Raw genomic sequence first — 18,424 nt, forward strand, 5'->3', positions numbered from 1 at the left:
CCCCAGCGTTAAACTAATGCATGGGTTTGTTGTTTACACACCCGTCTTCGTCTTTTGTCTTTTTTATTGTAAAGACCAACTTTGTGTGTGTGTGTGTGTGTGTGTGTGTCAACTAGCTTGATATATTTGTATTTTCATTAGGAACTGGTAGCGATCAATGAAACGATCCTATTTCTCATGAATGCAACCGAAATATGATCCGTCACGAGGCGCGATTTTAAAAATCGAAATAATATTTTCTTGAAGCATTTCTTTAAGACGTATTTCATTTATATTCATCGCTCAATGGTAAAGATGTAAACCAGACCTTTGTCTTGTTAACAACTCTCTTCCACACATCTCGCAGGATTCGAAACAATAAAGTATAGTAGCCCCTGTCCAGAATAATATAGATACAAGGCCTGGCATTTGAGGGGGATAGTCGATTACGTGGACCCCAGTACTTGACTGCTACTTAATGTATCGACTCCGAAAGGATGAAAGGCAAAGTCGACCTCGGCGGAATTTGAACTCAGAACGTAGCGACGGACGAAATGCTTTGCGGGATTTCGTCCGGCGCGCTAACGATTCTGCCAGCGCGCCACCTTAATAATAATAATAATAAATAAATATAATAATAATCCTTTCTATTATAGGCACAAGGCCTGAGTTTTTGGTGGAGGGGTAAGTCGATTACATCAACATCAGTACTTTACTGGTACTTATTTTATCGACCGCCCACTCCTAAAAAAGAAAGACAAGGTCAACCTCCGTGGAATTTGAACTCAGGACGTAAAGGAAGGCGACATACCACTAAGCATTTCCCCCGGCGTGCTAACGATTCTGCCAGCCGGACGCCTTGAAGTTTTAGATAATAGACCCGATAAGATTATTAGGAGCTGAATCGTTCACCCAAGTTCAAATCAGTAATCCTGCTGACGTTAACATAATATTGGAGATGAAAGAAAAATAAGGTATCTGTCGCCGAACTAATGAGAAATCGGCGGATACTCCACCCTAGCTCTGGATTTATGTATATAGCTGTAATTACTGGAGCATTTCGTTGTATGTAAATCTCTCGGCAACAATCTTAAAAGGCTTCATAAAACCAGAAAGGACACATCTAATTAAGAGAATACAATTACAGACCATTATCAGAATTGTGGAAATAAGTAAAATATTGTAGACTTTTAGCCCTTTCTGTATACGTACATAAACACACATATGGACCTACGCGCACATACATATACACAGCCATATACGTAAATATACATACGTATAGACAGACACATTGAGACATACATTATATACGTACACACATATAAACACACACATATACACGTCCATACAGGTAGGTAGACGTAAGTCGAAACAAATTAACACATACAGTTACATGCCTGGTTGCACATACAACACACACATACCTACAAACATACAGATAAATATATACATACATACATCAAAGTACGCGCGCGCGCGCATTTTTGCTTCCCCAACCACATGGTTCTGGGTTCAGTCCCACTGCGTGTCACCTTGGGCAAGTGTCTTCTACTATAGCAGTGGTCCCCAGCCTGGGGCCCGCAGATCCCTGATGGTCCGCAAAGGTAGTACTGGGGATTCGTAAACTAAATTCAAAATTTCAGATATATATATATACATATATATATATACATATACATATATACATATATATATATATATATATACATATATATATATATTTATATATATATTTATATTTATATATATATATATACATACACACACACACACACACACACATATATATATATATATATATATATATATATATATATATATATACATACCTACCTACATACATACATGCATACATACATACATACATAATACATGCATACATACATATATATAAGGATAAGCATATTAAAAGAGATCCGTGAGAAAACTTATTTAAATAAAAGGGTTGGGACCCACTGTACTATAGCCCCCTGCTGACCAAAGTCTTGTGAGTTGACTTGGTAGACGGAAACTGGAAGAGGCATACCGTTATATATATGTGTGTGTGTGTGTGTGTGTGTGTGCGTGTGTGTGTGTGTGTGTGTGTGTGTGTGTGTGTGTGTGTGTGTGTGTATACATACATACATACATATATAATACATACGTATATATAATATATATATATGTATATATATATATATATATATATATATATATATATATATATATATATATATATATATATATATATATATATATATACGTGTGTGTTTGTCCCCCACCCCCACTATTTGATAACCGGCGTTGTAGTGTTTACGTTTCCGTGACTTTGCGGTTCGGTAGAGCGAATGATAGAATAAATACCAGGCTCACACAAAAAGAAGAAGAAAAAATAACTTTTCAAGGCGGAGCTCCAGTATGGTCGAAGCCCAATGACTGGAACAAGTAAACAAAAGACGTACGTACGAGATGAGTGAACGAAGAAAGGAAAGCTACTTTATTTTTCGTGGCAAACCTCCACAAAACCAGCCTACACCGTCCCTCCACAAATATGCAGGTACAGACGACACTCGGAATTGCTAACGCTTTTTCACTCACTCTCAAAGCAGCAACGAACAGAAAATAATAACTGTCAACTTTTGTGACATTACTATTTACATACAGGTTTAAACAATGAGAGAGAAAAAGAAATGAAGAGAAAAAACACCATTCATCTCTACATACACGGATATCATAAATAAACTAGGCGTGCTTTAGCTGGTACACATATACCCACACGCGTTGCCTGACAATTCTTACAAGCTGAGCTGTTTTCTGATAGTTACGAGTAAGATAGTAGTAACTTAACTGCTACCGTGTCGCACCGTTCGGTTTTATTTACCAGTCTGCCACTGTGCGTAAATACACACACACACACAGACACACACACCCACACCCGCGCGCGCGCGCGCAGAAATTTAAATTGCTGTTGATGTAAAGTGTTGAACGAAATCGACGCAAGCTCTAAATGCCGCTCCACATTCTGGTTGGCCGACAACTGGGAAGTGTGAGGTGGGTGTCGTGGCATGTCATGTGACCCGCCCTTACTTCACGTCACGTGACACGCAAAACACTATTGCGAAAGCTGGATTGTCCTGTGCAAAGTTTTATTGCAGTTGTCGAAGTGTGGCTGAAGGAAGATAGTTGTGCCGGTTCGCTCTCCACGGACCACTAAACAGCGTTCCACTTGGTAACTAACTTCACTAGCTCACTGCTTGATATACGCACACTCTCACACACACACACATACACACACATACACACACATGTACACACTCAGTGAAAGTTGCTTGAAAATAAGGAAAATCTTTCATTGCATTTACGAATAAGTTTCTGAAAAAGAAAATAATATATTAAATAACTTCATTTTCTTTCTTTCAAAAAACGGACGCAAAATGAAAATACTGAGAAAATCTACATATTAACGCGTATTAATTTCTAATTTACATTTTACTTACAAAAAAAAAAAAAATTACTGAAAACTTTTCCAAAGTGAGAGAAAATTCCTGTCTGTCTCTCATTCTGTTTCTGTATCGCGAACCTAATATTTATTGCATAAATAAACCAGTTAACAAACAAATATATTGATATATATACGAGAACAAGCATGGAAGCTCTCTATATCCATATAGCGAATAAACTTGATAATGTGCGGAAATCTGCGAAGACTTATGGTTCCATTCGGGAAGAAATTCTCAGCTGGGACCTATGGAGAGCAACATTTGCCGAATTTTTAGCTACATTCCTGTTTGTTTTCGCCGGTTGTGCATCCGTATCTAGTCAGCCGACAAATGTCGTACAGGTAAGTCTCCTACTTGTAAATATTTAATATTCTGTTAAATAAAATAGTTTATTAACTTCGATTGTCTGCCATCTAATTTAACTATTTTCTCGCATGAACAAACACAGTTTACACACTAAATATTTTGCTTTCGTATCTCGAATCGTTGCTGGTTGTTTGAATATGACATCAATGTTAGGAAGTCTGGATCAAAACCCTCTTTCTTCGCGGTGTTGAGCTATCGAAAGACCAAAATCCTTAATTCTCAATTATTATCCAGTACACCTGGCTGAAAATAGGTTCCGCAAAAGGAGAGAGGAGTTTAAATCCATTCCTTGATGTGATTGGGAGTCAGCTGGAAGGCGGGGGTCAACAGCGATAAAGGTGTTTGATTATGCAAATATCAAACTATTGATTTTGCTGGTAATTCAATGAGTAGATAACAAAACCATGTCAAAAATAAATATAGATTGATTGATGAATTATTGACTGGTCAATATTTGCTGTTATTGTTGTTGTTGTTGTCTTTCTTGTTTTTCTTTTTTCTTCGCGGTAACGGGGAAGGAAGGGTGATATAATCTCAAAATTGTTAAATTGAATTCTTTGAGCCAAGTCGTGTCTGGTCAGTCTGGAGCCCTTCCATTTAACCTATTCATTGCTCTTTATTTACCAATATGGCGCTTTTACATTATTTCTAATGCTCCTTTCTCTTATAAGCACAATGCCTGAAATTTGAGTAGAGGGGGTCTATTCGATTACATGGACCTCAGTATTTCACTGGTACTTAATTTATCGACCTCGAAAGGATGAAAGGCAAAGTCGACCTCGACGGAATTTGAACTCAGAAACGTAGCGACGGATGAAATGCCGCTAAGCATTTCGACCAGCGTGCTAGCGATTCGGCCTGCTCTCCACCTTTCGTTATTTCTAATAATGGTGACCCTCTGAAATCTTGGTGAAACTCAAAATATAATATAAGTAATATTGATTTCAAATTCTAGCACAGAGCCAGCAAGGTCGGAGGAGGGTGTAAGTCGATTATATCGACCCCAGTGCGCAATTGGCGCTTATTTTATTGACCCCGAAACAATGAAAGGCAAAGTCGACCTCGATGGAATTTGAACTCAGAACGTAACGACGGATGAAATGTAGCTAAGCATTTTGCCCGGCGCGCTAACGATTCTGCCAGCGCGCCGCCTTGCATGATATAAATTATATTAAAACCTTTTCCCAAAATATTTATATAATAGAAATATTATATATTACATATATTACAACAATATTGTATTATATCGAACATATATCGTTTACTCAGGTAACAAACTGATCTGAAAATTATTTTCTATTTTATTTAAAATCTAAAATGAACTTTGTTGTTGATGATGATGATGATGTTGCATTCTTCATACATGGGTTTCTTGGTGGTGTTGTTTGGTCTCTGTGATCACTCTCTCTCTCTCTTTTTCTCTCTCTCTCTCTCTCTCTCTCTCTCTTTCTCTCTCTCTCTCTCTCTCTCTCTCTCTCCATGAGTTCAGTAATGAATGACATTAAGTTCTGCAATAAAGAAGACTTGCTCTAAGTGAAAAGAGAAAAAAAAAAGAAAAAGAAAATGAATGGCATTCCTTCGGTACTGGTCTACAGTGTGTCGATGTGAGGAGACGAAGTCATTCGACCTCTCTTTCATCCTAGCCTCTTTATCTATGTCATGTGGGAAGGTTGTGTGGGTGAATGACATCGTCTACCAATACCGAAGGATTGCCAAAATGAATTATATTCTATGCGTTTTTTGGACAGTTTGAATTACAATAAGTTATGATAAAAACGATGTTGAGAATTGCACCTGGGAAGGGGACCAACCACTTTTATATGTTCAACTCAAATGCAATATCGTGTGTGTGTGTGTGTGTGTGTGTGTGTGTGTGTGTGTGTGTGTGTGTGTGTGTGTGTGTGTGTTTGCAGTTCAATTCCCACTGGTATCATTCCAGGTCACCTTTTCTACCTGAGAATATTTGTTATTTTACCAGTTTGTGAAAACCATGTAAAGACCATGTGAAAACTGCGATGTCAAAATTATGCGCTGGTCTTTTCGGTGTCGAAAGAAATAAGAATGGATGGAGGGTCAGTGGAAGTTTGGATTGAAGTGTCTAATTTGCATGCAGGTGGCGCTAGGGTGTAGAAGACAGAGGAGAAACGAAGAGTGACATTAGCATTTTGTGTAGGAGTTGACTTTGTTAGAGGCGAGAGCGAGTAGGTCGTTGTTGTATTGTGGGAGTGATTGTGGGAGGACAAAACAAAGCCGAGGGGCAAACGAGAGTTGATAGTTCAATGAGGAGATCGTCAGCGCACGGTGCCAGAGTGTGATCTGGAAGGGAGCCATAGATCCAAAGTCTACGAAGGATCAATTCTCTTAGAATAATTTGATGGCGACATGAAGACTAAATCTCCAGTGATGATCTGAAGATCATCATCGCCAACGAAGGCAGCCCCCGGCAGAATTTGAACTCGGAAAGTAAACGGTTGTCAATAAAGCATACACTTTGTCTGGCGTTCCGGCGATTCTGGTTCTGAAGATCCCTCCATAGACTCTATGAGTTTCAAGGTGTTTTCATTTTCCTTTTACAAAGGGACAAGAGTAAGACTGGTTTCAAATTTTGGCCCAAAGCCACTAATTTCGTATGGAGGCGGCTTGTCGATTATATCGACCTCAGTATTTAACTGGTACTTACTTTATTCACCCTGAAAGGGTGAAAGGCAATGTCGACCTCGGTGGTTATTTGAACTGAGAACGTAAAGACGTTCACAGCTCACCGCTTTGGAGACGAGAGTAATATCAAATTGCCTACTATGCTGAGACGTGAATGTGACTCACATCATAACAAGCTGTACACAGACCACAACCACACAGGGACCACCCAGGGATCACCCAAGGACTACTCAGTGACCATCCAGGGATTACCTAAGGACCACAGACACAATGATACAGAAATCCCCCAAATAAAAGACTACTTGGCTATGTTGGAGCCGTAACAATGTTTCTATCCTTCACTCTCTCTGTCACAACATATACATTACGCCACCCACCACCACCACCACCACCACCACCCTGACACATCTACGACACGCGGTACTACAGGATATTATTATATTAAACTCGAAACTGTAGTTGCGAGATGACCTTCTAAACCCCACAGCACCTTATCAGATGTGACTGCATCTTATTAGGCACCAAGATATTTGGGACATTTAATCTATACATCGAACTTAGCTGTTCCGCTCTGCCTAAATGGGGCGACATAACGAATCAATTCCTCCACTGATGTCCTTGGAAAAACGTAATAAAAATAAAACGTAAATGTCACAAAATCGTATTTACTTCCTCTGTCTGATGTGTAAGGACACAGTCACTGTTAGATATTCACAATCACACACACACTGCATCTTTAGCTATACCTGACCCTCATTTAGCCATTGCATACACACACACACACACATTCGTTTCAAACTTTTGGCACAACGCTAGTGTTTTCGGAGGAGGGGGAGAAGAGGTAAATCAATCACACCGATCCCAGTGTGTAACTGGTACTTATTTAATCGACCTCGAAAGGATGAAAGGTAAAGTCGACCTCGGCGGAATTTGAATTCAGAGCATAAAGACAGACGGAATACCGCTGAGCGTTTCGCCCGGCCCCGGCGTGCTAACGTTTCTGTCAGCTCGCTGCCTTTGTGCTACCTTAAATATTGAAACGGTCCACCCGATGGGATTATTACGACTGGAATGTCTTTGATCAGGGCTGACGTCAGCAACAACAACAATAATAACCACAACAACAACAACAACAACAACAACAACAAAAACGACAACAATAAAAGTAGTTTTTCAGACATACACTTGTATAAGTAAAGGTTAAATCTTCAATTATGTAGTTGTTGTTTTGTTTTGCTTTTGTTTTCGTTTTTGTGTTTATTTGTTCTTTGAGACCTCCTCCTTCGCGATTTATTCCTCGACAGGTCACGGGCAACATTTCAAAGACATGCCACTTTATGTCAAAGTCGTTACCATTTCTCTGTTGACCGTAAAGAACATTATTCTATGACCCCGATTGTTATTAGATAAAAGTCAAGACGCTCACTTCAAACGCTAACGTCAGTCGTTTGTCTAGAAACGCAAGCTAAACATGCCCAATCATTTGCGGGTTGCCAGGAATCTGATGCATTTCCACAAAGAAATGTTCAAGCTGGTTTTTGGTAATCTCTTCCTCACTTTTGCTTCCCAACTACATGGTTCAAGGTTCAGTCCCACTGCGTGGTACCTTGGGCAAGTGTCTTCTACTGTAGCCTCGGACCGACCAAAGCCTTGTAAGTAGATATGGTAGACAGAAACTGAAAGAAGCCCATCGTATAGATACACACACACACACACACACACACACACACACACACACACACACACATATATATATATATATATATATATATATATATATATATATATATTTACATGTGCGTCTTTGCTTCTGTGTGCTATTTTAGTCTGTTGATGAACGCTCAATCTATTATGATGTAAAAACAAATGTGTCAATTTTCGCCCTGAAGAAATATCTACCTTCGTTATTTCATAATGCAATTTTAATTGTAATTTGAAGATTGATATGGAAACGATCGTAAGCTTACATAATTGACAAAATGTAAATAAATTATGGTGTGTTCAAACTATCTATTCTCTTTATGATATATATATTTTTTCTTTATGATACTATGTATTTTCTTTATGATATATATATATATATATATATATATATATATATATATAGTCAATCTAAACAAGAACAAGCAAGAAAAAACAGCAATGCGAGGACGTGGAACAAGTACTGTGTTATTGGACGCTCAGGAAAGGAAAGAAAAGAAAGAGGATTTCACGTTTTGGGCGGAGCTCTTCATCATATATATATATATATATATATATATATATATATATATATATTACACACCATTCAAATGTTGATGTGATATATCTCGACTTTGCAAAAGCCTTTGACAAAGTTGATCATGGCTTGATATGTCACAAGCTGCGAAACCTTGGCATAGCTGGTAAACTAGGAGAGTGGCTGCATGACTTCCTGAATGGTAGAAGTCAGACAGTTGCAGCCAATGGAGAACTATCTAGGGAAACACAAATATTGAGCGGTGTTCCACAAGGAACTGTTCTAGGGCCACTACTGTTCATAGTGGCCCTTCTGGACATGCCCACGGTCACTCGGAGAGCCACTGTCACTAGCTATGCTGATGACACAAAGATATCTCAAGCAATAAAGAATCCTGATGATATTGTAAGCCTGCAGAATGACCTAAATGCAATATATGAGTGGGCAGAGCAAAATAATATGCAGTTCAATGCAAAAAAATTTCAAGTACTGCGCTACAAGACCACAAGCACCTCCCAACTGGCATACACAGGGCCTGGAGGTACTGCAATCCCAGAACCAAAAACAGTAAGAGATCTGGGCATCAACATGTGTAGTGATGCATCATTTCACATGCACATTGTCAAGTTGACAGCAAAGTGCAGACAACTGGCAGGGTGGATACTGAGGACATTCCGTACAAGGGATCAAAAAGTCATATTGACTCTATGGAAGACATTTGTTCTGAGCCGCCTAGACTATTGCTCTCAGGTGTGGTCACCACACAGTGTTAGGCGGATAGCAGAACTCGAGGCAATTCAGCGGCACTATACAAAAAAGATCGCCACAGTCCAACAGATGAACTACAGGGAGCGACTGAAGGCACTAGGTCTCTACTCCCTGGAGCGCATGCGGGAGAGATATGTAATAATATACATTTGGAAAATACTGGAAGGACTGGTGCCAAACTTTGGTATCAAGTACTACAGGAATGCCCGCACGGGTCGCTACTGCATGGTGCCAAAGGTACCGTCCACTGCATCTCACATAAGAACGAGATACTGCAGCAGCCTCGGTTTCGGAGGACCTCAGCTCTTCAATGCCCTGCTAAAACATTTGAGAGACATGTAAGACATGGATGCGGAGGTCTTCAAGACAAAACTTGACGCTTTCCTCTCCACGATACCAGACGAACCAATGGCTCGTAATGAGACGCAGTTTAGGGCAGCTATGTCAAATTCTCTTATACACCAGATGTGCCATCAAAACTCTTGATTGGACCATGTCAGGTGGGGGAGAAGAGCCATGCAAGGAACGTGAAAATCACGGTGGTGCACCAGCATGACCGCAGCCACTTGGCTGTTATTTATTTATTTATTTATGTGTTTCAGCCAAGTGGCTGCGGTCATGCTGGTGCACCACCGTGATTTTCACGTTGCTTGCATGGCTCTTCTCCCCCACCTGACATGTGTGTGTGTGTATATATATGTGTGTGTGTGTATATGTGTATGTATATGTATATGTATATGTATATGTATATGTATATACATATGTGTGTGCGCGCGCACGCGAGCGAGTAACTTCTCAATTCCTTATTTACTCATCTGCAATTAAGTTTCAATTATAAAGTACATGCTCTAAAGTTACACTACAGGTATATATTTATGTCTATATATATGCGCGCGCGCGTGTTTGTGTGTGTGTGTAATATAGCTTATTTTTCAGTTAAGGTTAACAAAACTAAAATATTAATTCGTCTAATGATAGATAAATATCATTTACTGTACACAGTATACAGTTACGAACTATTAATAATTTCGTGCATTGGAGATGTAGGCTAGGCATGTTTTAATGGCATGCCTTGTGTCTCCAAGCGATCTTCAGCCTGAAGATTGCTGTATGAATGTATGTATGTATGTATGTATGTATGTGTGCATGTGTGTGTATGTGTGTGTATGTGTGTGTATGTAAGTATGTGTGTTTCGTATGTATGTATGTATGTGTGTATGTATGTGTATGTATGTGTGTGTATGTATGTGTGTAAGTATATGTTTTGTATGCATGTTTGTGTATATATATGTATGTGTGTATGTATGTGTATATGTATGTATATATGTGTGTATATGTGTGTATGTATGTGTGTATGTATGTGTGTATGTGTGTTTGTGTATGTATGTGTGTGTATGTGTGTGTATATATGTATGTATATACGTATGTGTGTATGTATGTGTGTGTGTATGTATGTGTGTGTATGAGTATACAGTATATGAAGGTGCGTAGCTAAGTTGTTAGGGTGTTCGGTTTGTGATCGTGAGTTCGATTCTCAACAACACCTTATGTCCTTGAGCAAGACACTTTATTCCACGTTGCCTCAGTCCACTCAGCTGGCAAAGAGGAGTTGTATTATAACAAAGCGTTCCTCTGGTTAATGCAGGCTGCCATAATACATTGGTTTCAAGTTTTGGCACAAGGCCGGCAACTTCAGAGAAGATGAGTAAGTCGACTCCATTGACCCCAAAGTGTAACTGGTAATTATTTTATCGACCCCGAAAGAATGAAAGGAATTTAACTCCGGGGTTATTTGAACTCAGAGCGTAAAGTCGGACGAAATGCCGCTAAGCATTTTGTCCGGTGTGATGACGATTGTGCCAGCTCGTCACCTTTGACCTCTCCAATATATTGAACTTTCTCTATCATTTCTTGATTTATTTCTATCTATGTTTAATTAACCACGAGCTCTGAAATGACGGAAGTGGCGGAGTTTCGTTGTCTGAAATGCGCGGGAAACTCCACGCAAAATTGACAGCAACACCAACAGCACCAGCAGCAGTCACAACAACAACGGCCATTTTTGAAGGATCTTTTGTCTGTTTGTGTTTCCCTAAAATTCCTTTACTGTACACGAATTGCTTGGTAGGAAATGAAACATGCACAGGACTGCACCTACGTTTGCAGTTATAACAGATCGCGGTAAGTGCTACGTGTAACGTGTGAACCATCATTACAAGTTACATAGGAAGATTGTCTACGCTGGCGTTGCTAGAAAGCCAACAGGACCAACTCAAAACCTGCCAAAAGACCAGATGAACCAAGATGAACCTAGGTGGGAGAAAGAAATACTGGAGAAAGTGACGAGCGCTGGGGACGGGCTGTAACAAGACTTGGCGTGTGGCAGAAGCCTTAGCTGTGTTTGGTTCTTGTGAGGACATATGTCTGGTTGACGGAGAGTTTGATGTAAAACCTGTTTTAGTTCCGTTTCTGGTGCTTCCAGCCAATGTTGGGCTGTCAGGAGGAAAAGAGTTTATCACTAACACACACACACACACACGCACACACACACTAACATATACACGCAGCTCTCATACGTATAAAAGCTGGTTCACCCGGCAAACAACAAACATAATTTAGGGACCAGAATAAATGGAATGCTGTGGGGTTCGTGCCTTTACCTAGAGAATTAATGAATAAGTAAAATGAATTTGCATTCAGTTGGTAAATTCGTTTGCGAATCGGACAAAATGCTCAGTCACATTTCTTCTGGCTCTCTAGGGTCTGAGCTAAAATCTCGCCGAGGTCAAATATACCGTTTATCCTTTCGGGGACGAGAAAATAAAGTAGCAGTCAAATCCCGGGGTCGCTGTAATCGACTAATCCCCCCCCCCTACGCGCGCGCGCTTCCTTTTAAAAATTACTGGCCTTGTGCCAAAAATTGGAAGAATTATCCACTGAGAGTTGAAACTCGATTCTTTACCTCGACTTCGAAAGTGCATTTATAAATAATATATGCCATGTTGATTAATGTACATTCGCGTGCACAGACACACACACTCACACACACGCACACTTTACACTCACTCTTTCTCATTCAGATACAGCCATTCTAACAACATTAGATGTAACTAATAATGCTAAATAAACACACCACGCCTTAACATATCTATGTTATTATGCATACGCATACATAGACACATTATACATTATATGTGTATGTATATATATATATATATATATATATATATATAGTATAATACAATGAACAATACAAGAGGGTTGTTTCAGAAATACAGTACATAGGTGGGAGGTGGATATATATATATATATATATATATATATATATATATATATATATATATGTATATATATGTATTATGTATGTATGTATATGTATATACATATATATGTATGCATGTATGTATGTACGTGTGTGTGTGTGTGTGTGTGTGTGTATGTATGCATGTATGTGTGCGTGTATATATACACACACCTACATGTACTTATTTGTGGTTTCATTTCTAGTATTCTTTCAAAATCTCTTTTGTCATTAAATACGTTTATGATGCCTTTGTAAATGTCAACGTTTTCTGAAAGTAATTGAGGAATTTCCGTTGACTTCCTGTTGCTGTTCTCGAGGAATTCTTATTTGCGTTACTGTAGAATAACGTCAACAAGAAGATTGTGCTACCATCAGAGAACAACCTAGCACCAAAGGGTGGATATGATCAACCAAATACTCAGATAATCCTTGATGTTAACTGTGCCACGTGGAACAACAAAAGTGCCGTGAGGGTTCTGGGATATGGCTACCCAAATCATAATAGTGCCACCCCCATGCTCCATGGTCGGAACCAGTGAGGCTTGAGGGATTGTTTGGGCTGTCTCCAGAATTAGGGAAAAGGGTAAATAATGATTCCTCAGAGATGACATTGTTCCATTGAGAAATTGACCATGTCTAGATCCCATTCCTTCCGTTGATAGAGGACAAGGAAGATTTATCAATTGGATCCCTCCCATGGTGTCCAGCGTTATGGAACTCACAACGAATAGCTTTGGGTGACACAAGGTTGGCAAAATGGTGGTTTAGTTCTGCTCTCACTTTGGCTTCTTTACTTCGATGGCTTCCAGATGCACTGCATTTTTATTTCTCTGTTGTACTTTTTTGTGAGCTTTGCCTTACATCTAGAATTGTGCTTGCCAGAGCTGGTTTTTGCCTTCGTTTTGGAATGCCTGCATCATTTTGGAGGCTGTACTTCCTGAAGCATTGAACAATTCAACGGCTTTATTGTTCCAGCCATCCACCCTCCAAACATTAAAAAAAAATTTTTTGAAGCCAAGTGGAATGGAGAGGATGCACTTACTAAATTCACTTCTTGCCTTGAAGCTCACACTTGTTCTAACATCATCAATGTTTCTTTTTGCGATACCAGCAACTCAATCACATCATCTTCAACGACTTCTTCAAATCCATTATTCACCAATGGCACAACCTTTTGCTGAACTTGATATATATCTTTTGATGATTGAAACCCTGTAAAGTCACAGAATCAGTCCTGACATATGCTTAAACAACATTCATAGCTGAGGCCGTCACTTCGTCCTATGATTCGGCTGTTATCTATAGCATCCATAATGTTGAGCTTCTTCCCGAAATCTCTACAGGTTTATCCGTCCTGTCAATAGTTTTTATGAGTTTTCTCTCTTTTTTTTTTTCGAAGTTCTTCTCAGCTGCTGTCTTGGCAAGAAATTAACTACCACACTTTGATTCGCCGCACAGAGCAAGGGATCTGTGTTCTTGGGGATATATTCCCTTCTTATATTATCGAATAAGTATTTGTCTTCATTGGTGCATTGTCTAAAAGGAGCAATATTATTTTGGAAATATTACCCCTTCCACTTTGCTTTTCTGAAGCGATACAGAAACTGGTTCGTAAACCAGTTTTGGAAAAGACTTGTAGTGAACCAAGCCAAATTACAGGTAGATTAAACTTATCATAGCTTTTGAAAAATCATTGTGTTTTTGATAGAGAGTTTGATTTAATATTAGTAGCATCTCCTCTAATAAGAAGTGTCAGGTAATTATATGCATATATATATATATATATATATATATATATATATATATATATATATATATATATATATATATGTATGTTGGCACTCCGTCGCTTACGACGTCGAGGGTTCCAGTTGATCCGATCAACGGAACAGCCAGCTCGTGAAATTAACGTGCAAGTGGCTGAGCACTCCACAGACACGTGTACCCTTAACGTAGTTCTTGGGGATATTCAACGTGGCACAGTGTGACAAGGCTGACCCTTTGAATTACAGGCACAACAGAAACAGGAACAAAGAGTGAGAGAAAGTTGTGGTGGAAGAGTACAGCAGGGTTCGCCACCATCCCCTGCCGGAACCTCGTGGAGCTTTAGGTGTTTTCGCTCAATAAACACCCACATGGCCGGTCTGGGAATCGAAACCGCGATCCTATGACCGCGAGTCCGCTGCCCTAACCACTGGGCCATTGCGCCTCCACATATATATACATGGTGGTTGTCTACTCCTTAAACAGAGTTTAACCACCTCCTGCACCTACACCTTAGCCCTTTCATGGCGTCTGATGTGGCTTTTTAAACCAGACAGTGTTTTGAAAAAACACCCACACAGATTGCACCTCTGATTTGCACTACCAATACCTGCAAGTAAGTTCTGCTCATTGTGGATCCTAACATGTCTTTTAAGACCCCCATTGGATTTGCAAACTCTCTGGCACACACCACATTCAAACGTGTGCACAGACATATAATCAGAATAGTTGGATGAGGTTTGTTTTCCATGGGTTCGCAGGTGAGATTTGAGGCCAGCCAAGGACAGACATGGTCTGTCACAGACTGTGCACACAAAAAGGTCCTTGTCATTCACCTTCTCAGTCTTTACATTTTTCCTTAAATGTCTCTTGAGCCCTGCTTGCATCATCCTGGCCTCTTCAAATGCTTTCACTCCACTCCACACCCTTGTTCGCCATCCAACTCGATCTGAAGCGAGGGCTTCTATATCTTTTGGAGCCATTCCAATTGACTTCATAGCAGTCCTTATGCCATCCTTAAACCTTTTTTTAGGTTTACGCCGATAGTGTTTCCCCTTTGCAAGCTCACCATAAAACAGCTGTTTCGGCATGCGTTCATCTGCCATTCGAGCAATATGGCCACACCATCTCAATTGGTTCCTCAAAATCATGGCTTTAATTGAGGGGATGCCTGCAGATGCAAGGATATCTGTGTTTGGAGTAAAAGAATTCCATTTAATTCTTAAAATATGACGAAGGCATTTTTGGTGGAATTTTTCTAACATTTTAAAATGCCTTTCATAACAGGTCCAAGTTTCACAGGAATACAATAGGGATGTTAAGACAAATGATTTGTAAAGAGCCAGCTTTGTATTGTTATTTATATGTCGCTGGCGCCAGACGCGTGACTCCAAGCCACCAAATGCTTTTGCTGCCCTTTGAATTCGCAGGTGTATTTCCGTATCAAGATTTCCATCATCTTGAACAGAGCTTCCCAGGTAGACAAATGAATTGACAACCTCAAGTAACTTTCCCTTAACAAAAATTTTAGGGAGGTTACAAACAGCACCATACGCAGGTTGATACATTAGAACTGTTTTTTTCAGATTGATGGTCAGGCCAAAATCATCACAAGCTGCATCAAATGCAGATACAAGGGATTGCAGACCCGATTCAGAATGACTAACCAGATCGCAATCGTCAGCATACAAAAGTTCCCTAATAAGTGAAGTAAAAACCTTCGTTTTAAACTTCAGTCGGGTCAAATTAAAAACATTCCCCGTTGTTCGATATTTTATGCAGATACCCTCCTCAGAGTTTTGAAAGGAATGTGACACCACAACGGCAAAGTATATTGCAAAGAGGGTGGGTGCATCAAGGTCTCCCTGCTTTACTCCATTTTCCACAGCAAAAGATTCAGAAAGCCTACCACCAAAATTAACCCTAGCTCTCATATCCTGATGCAAAGCCTTGACCATGTTTATAAACTTTTCTGGGCAACCAATTTTCCCCAGAATTAGCCACAGAGCACTTCGATTAACAGTATCGAATGCTTTGCTCAAATCAACAAAGCAATGGTACAGAGCAAGATTCTGTTCAATGCACTTCTCCTGTAATTGTCTGACAGTAAAGATACAATCAGCTGTGCCCCTGGAGGAACGAAAACCACACTGAGACTCAGACACCATATTTGGAACTATAAAGGTATTTAAACGTTCTAACAAAATGCGGGCGAGCACCTTTCCAACCACAGACAAAAGGGAAATCTCACGAAAATTACCACACAGATCCTTTGGCCCCGATTTATATAAGGAGACAAGAATGGCATCAATCCAGTCTTGAGGCACTTTCTCACTTCTCCAACAGTGACAAATTAAAATATTTAAGAGTTCCATCATTTTGTCACCCCCATATTTCAAGACTTCTGCACAGATTCCATCAGATCCTGGAGACTTGTTGTTATTCAGCTTATTCACAGCTAAATAAATGTCATTTAGAGTTGGTTCAAATGCCATCTCTTCTATAACTGGAAGTTGTTCAATTTTTTCTATCGTCCTCATATTAACGGATGATGGTCTATTCAAAAGTGCAGAGAAATGTTCTACCCAACGCTTATGAATAGAAGCGGTGTCAGTCAGTAGAAAACATCCATCTTCTGTTCTCACTGGAGCTATTGAGGAAGATTTTGGACCATATACCTCCCTAACATAAGAATACAAACAACTGGCATCATTTCTATCAGCTGCTTCTTGTGCCCCTTTTGCCCTACCATTCCACCATTCCTGTTTAATTTTCCTTAGAGCAGTTTGCACTCTCCTTTTCAGCTTTCTGTAAGTTTCATTTGAGTTGGGATTCAATGACTGAGAGAGCAGTGTATTGCCTAAGTTTTGTTTTTCTAAAAGTAGATCATGAATTTCTGCTGATCTATCTGAGAACCAATCCCTGGATTTATGAGATTTAAATCCCACTGACGAACTTGCAGCCTGAAATACTTTTGTTTTGAAATCTTCCCATAAATTGTTTGGGTCAAGATTAATACTTTCTATAGCGTCGTGGAATCTTTGCAAGTTGCTTGATAATTTAAAGTTTGCAACATTTAACCTTTTGGGTATCTTAGGACCAGACTGTCGGTTTTTAGGTTTTATCGAAAAATCTATTTTGCCACGCAGTAGATGATGGTCAGTCCAGCTCTCTGCCCCTCTCATGACCCGAACGCTAGAAACGTCTTTCATATCACATTTCCTAATCAAAATATAATCTATGAGATGCCGGTGTTTAGATCTTGGGTGCATCCAGGTGGCTTTATATTTATTTTTCTGCTTAAACAGAGTGTTGGTGACAACCAGATTATTCTCAGTACAAAACGTCAAAAGAACTACTCCATTTTTATTACATTTTCCAATCCCATGTCGACCTAAAACAGGCCATGAAACATAGTCCCTTCCAACTCTTGCATTGAAATCTCCCAAAAGGACCAGCTTGTCAGAAATTGGTACTTTCCTTAATAGTCTTGCTAGATTGTCATAAAACTGTTCCACAGTTTCATCAGAATGGGGGACATTGTTGGTGCATAAATACTGACAACGGTAAGAAACCTACCTTTTGTCAGTTTGATACGGCATGACATGATCCGGTCAGATATACCACTTGGAAGCTCTGCAATGGAGGACACTAATGTATTCTTGAGAGCAAACCCAACACCAGATTCTCTACGCTGACCCTTAGGTAGGCCTTTCCAGAAGATAGTATATCCATAAGCAGATTCCATTACTTGACCCTCACCAGAGAGACGAGTTTCAGAGAGAGCAACTATATCAAGGGAATATTTCTTTAGCTCACATGCAATAAGTGCAGTACGCCTTTCTGGCCTCTTTGTGAAATTATCATCAAGAAGTGTGCGCACATTCC

The 18,424-nt window shown here is 39.6% G+C and overlaps 1 protein-coding gene across 1 annotated transcript in view; it reads left to right on the forward strand.

Annotated features, from left to right (window-relative positions):
- Nucleotides 1–3,053: 3,053 nt before the first annotated feature.
- Nucleotides 3,054–18,424, forward strand: part of LOC106867199 (aquaporin) — a 44,224-nt gene continuing 28,853 nt past the window's right edge. The window contains exon 1 of the mRNA XM_014912005.3: nt 3,054–3,799. Within this exon, the coding sequence (XP_014767491.1) occupies nt 3,605–3,799 (195 nt within the window). The 5' untranslated portion in view covers nt 3,054–3,604. The remainder of the gene's footprint in view (nt 3,800–18,424) is intronic.

This window comes from Octopus bimaculoides, chromosome 3 (assembly GCF_046866305.1).
Source record: "Octopus bimaculoides isolate indiv1 chromosome 3, ASM4686630v1, whole genome shotgun sequence".
NCBI lineage: Eukaryota > Metazoa > Mollusca > Cephalopoda > Octopoda > Octopodidae > Octopus > Octopus bimaculoides.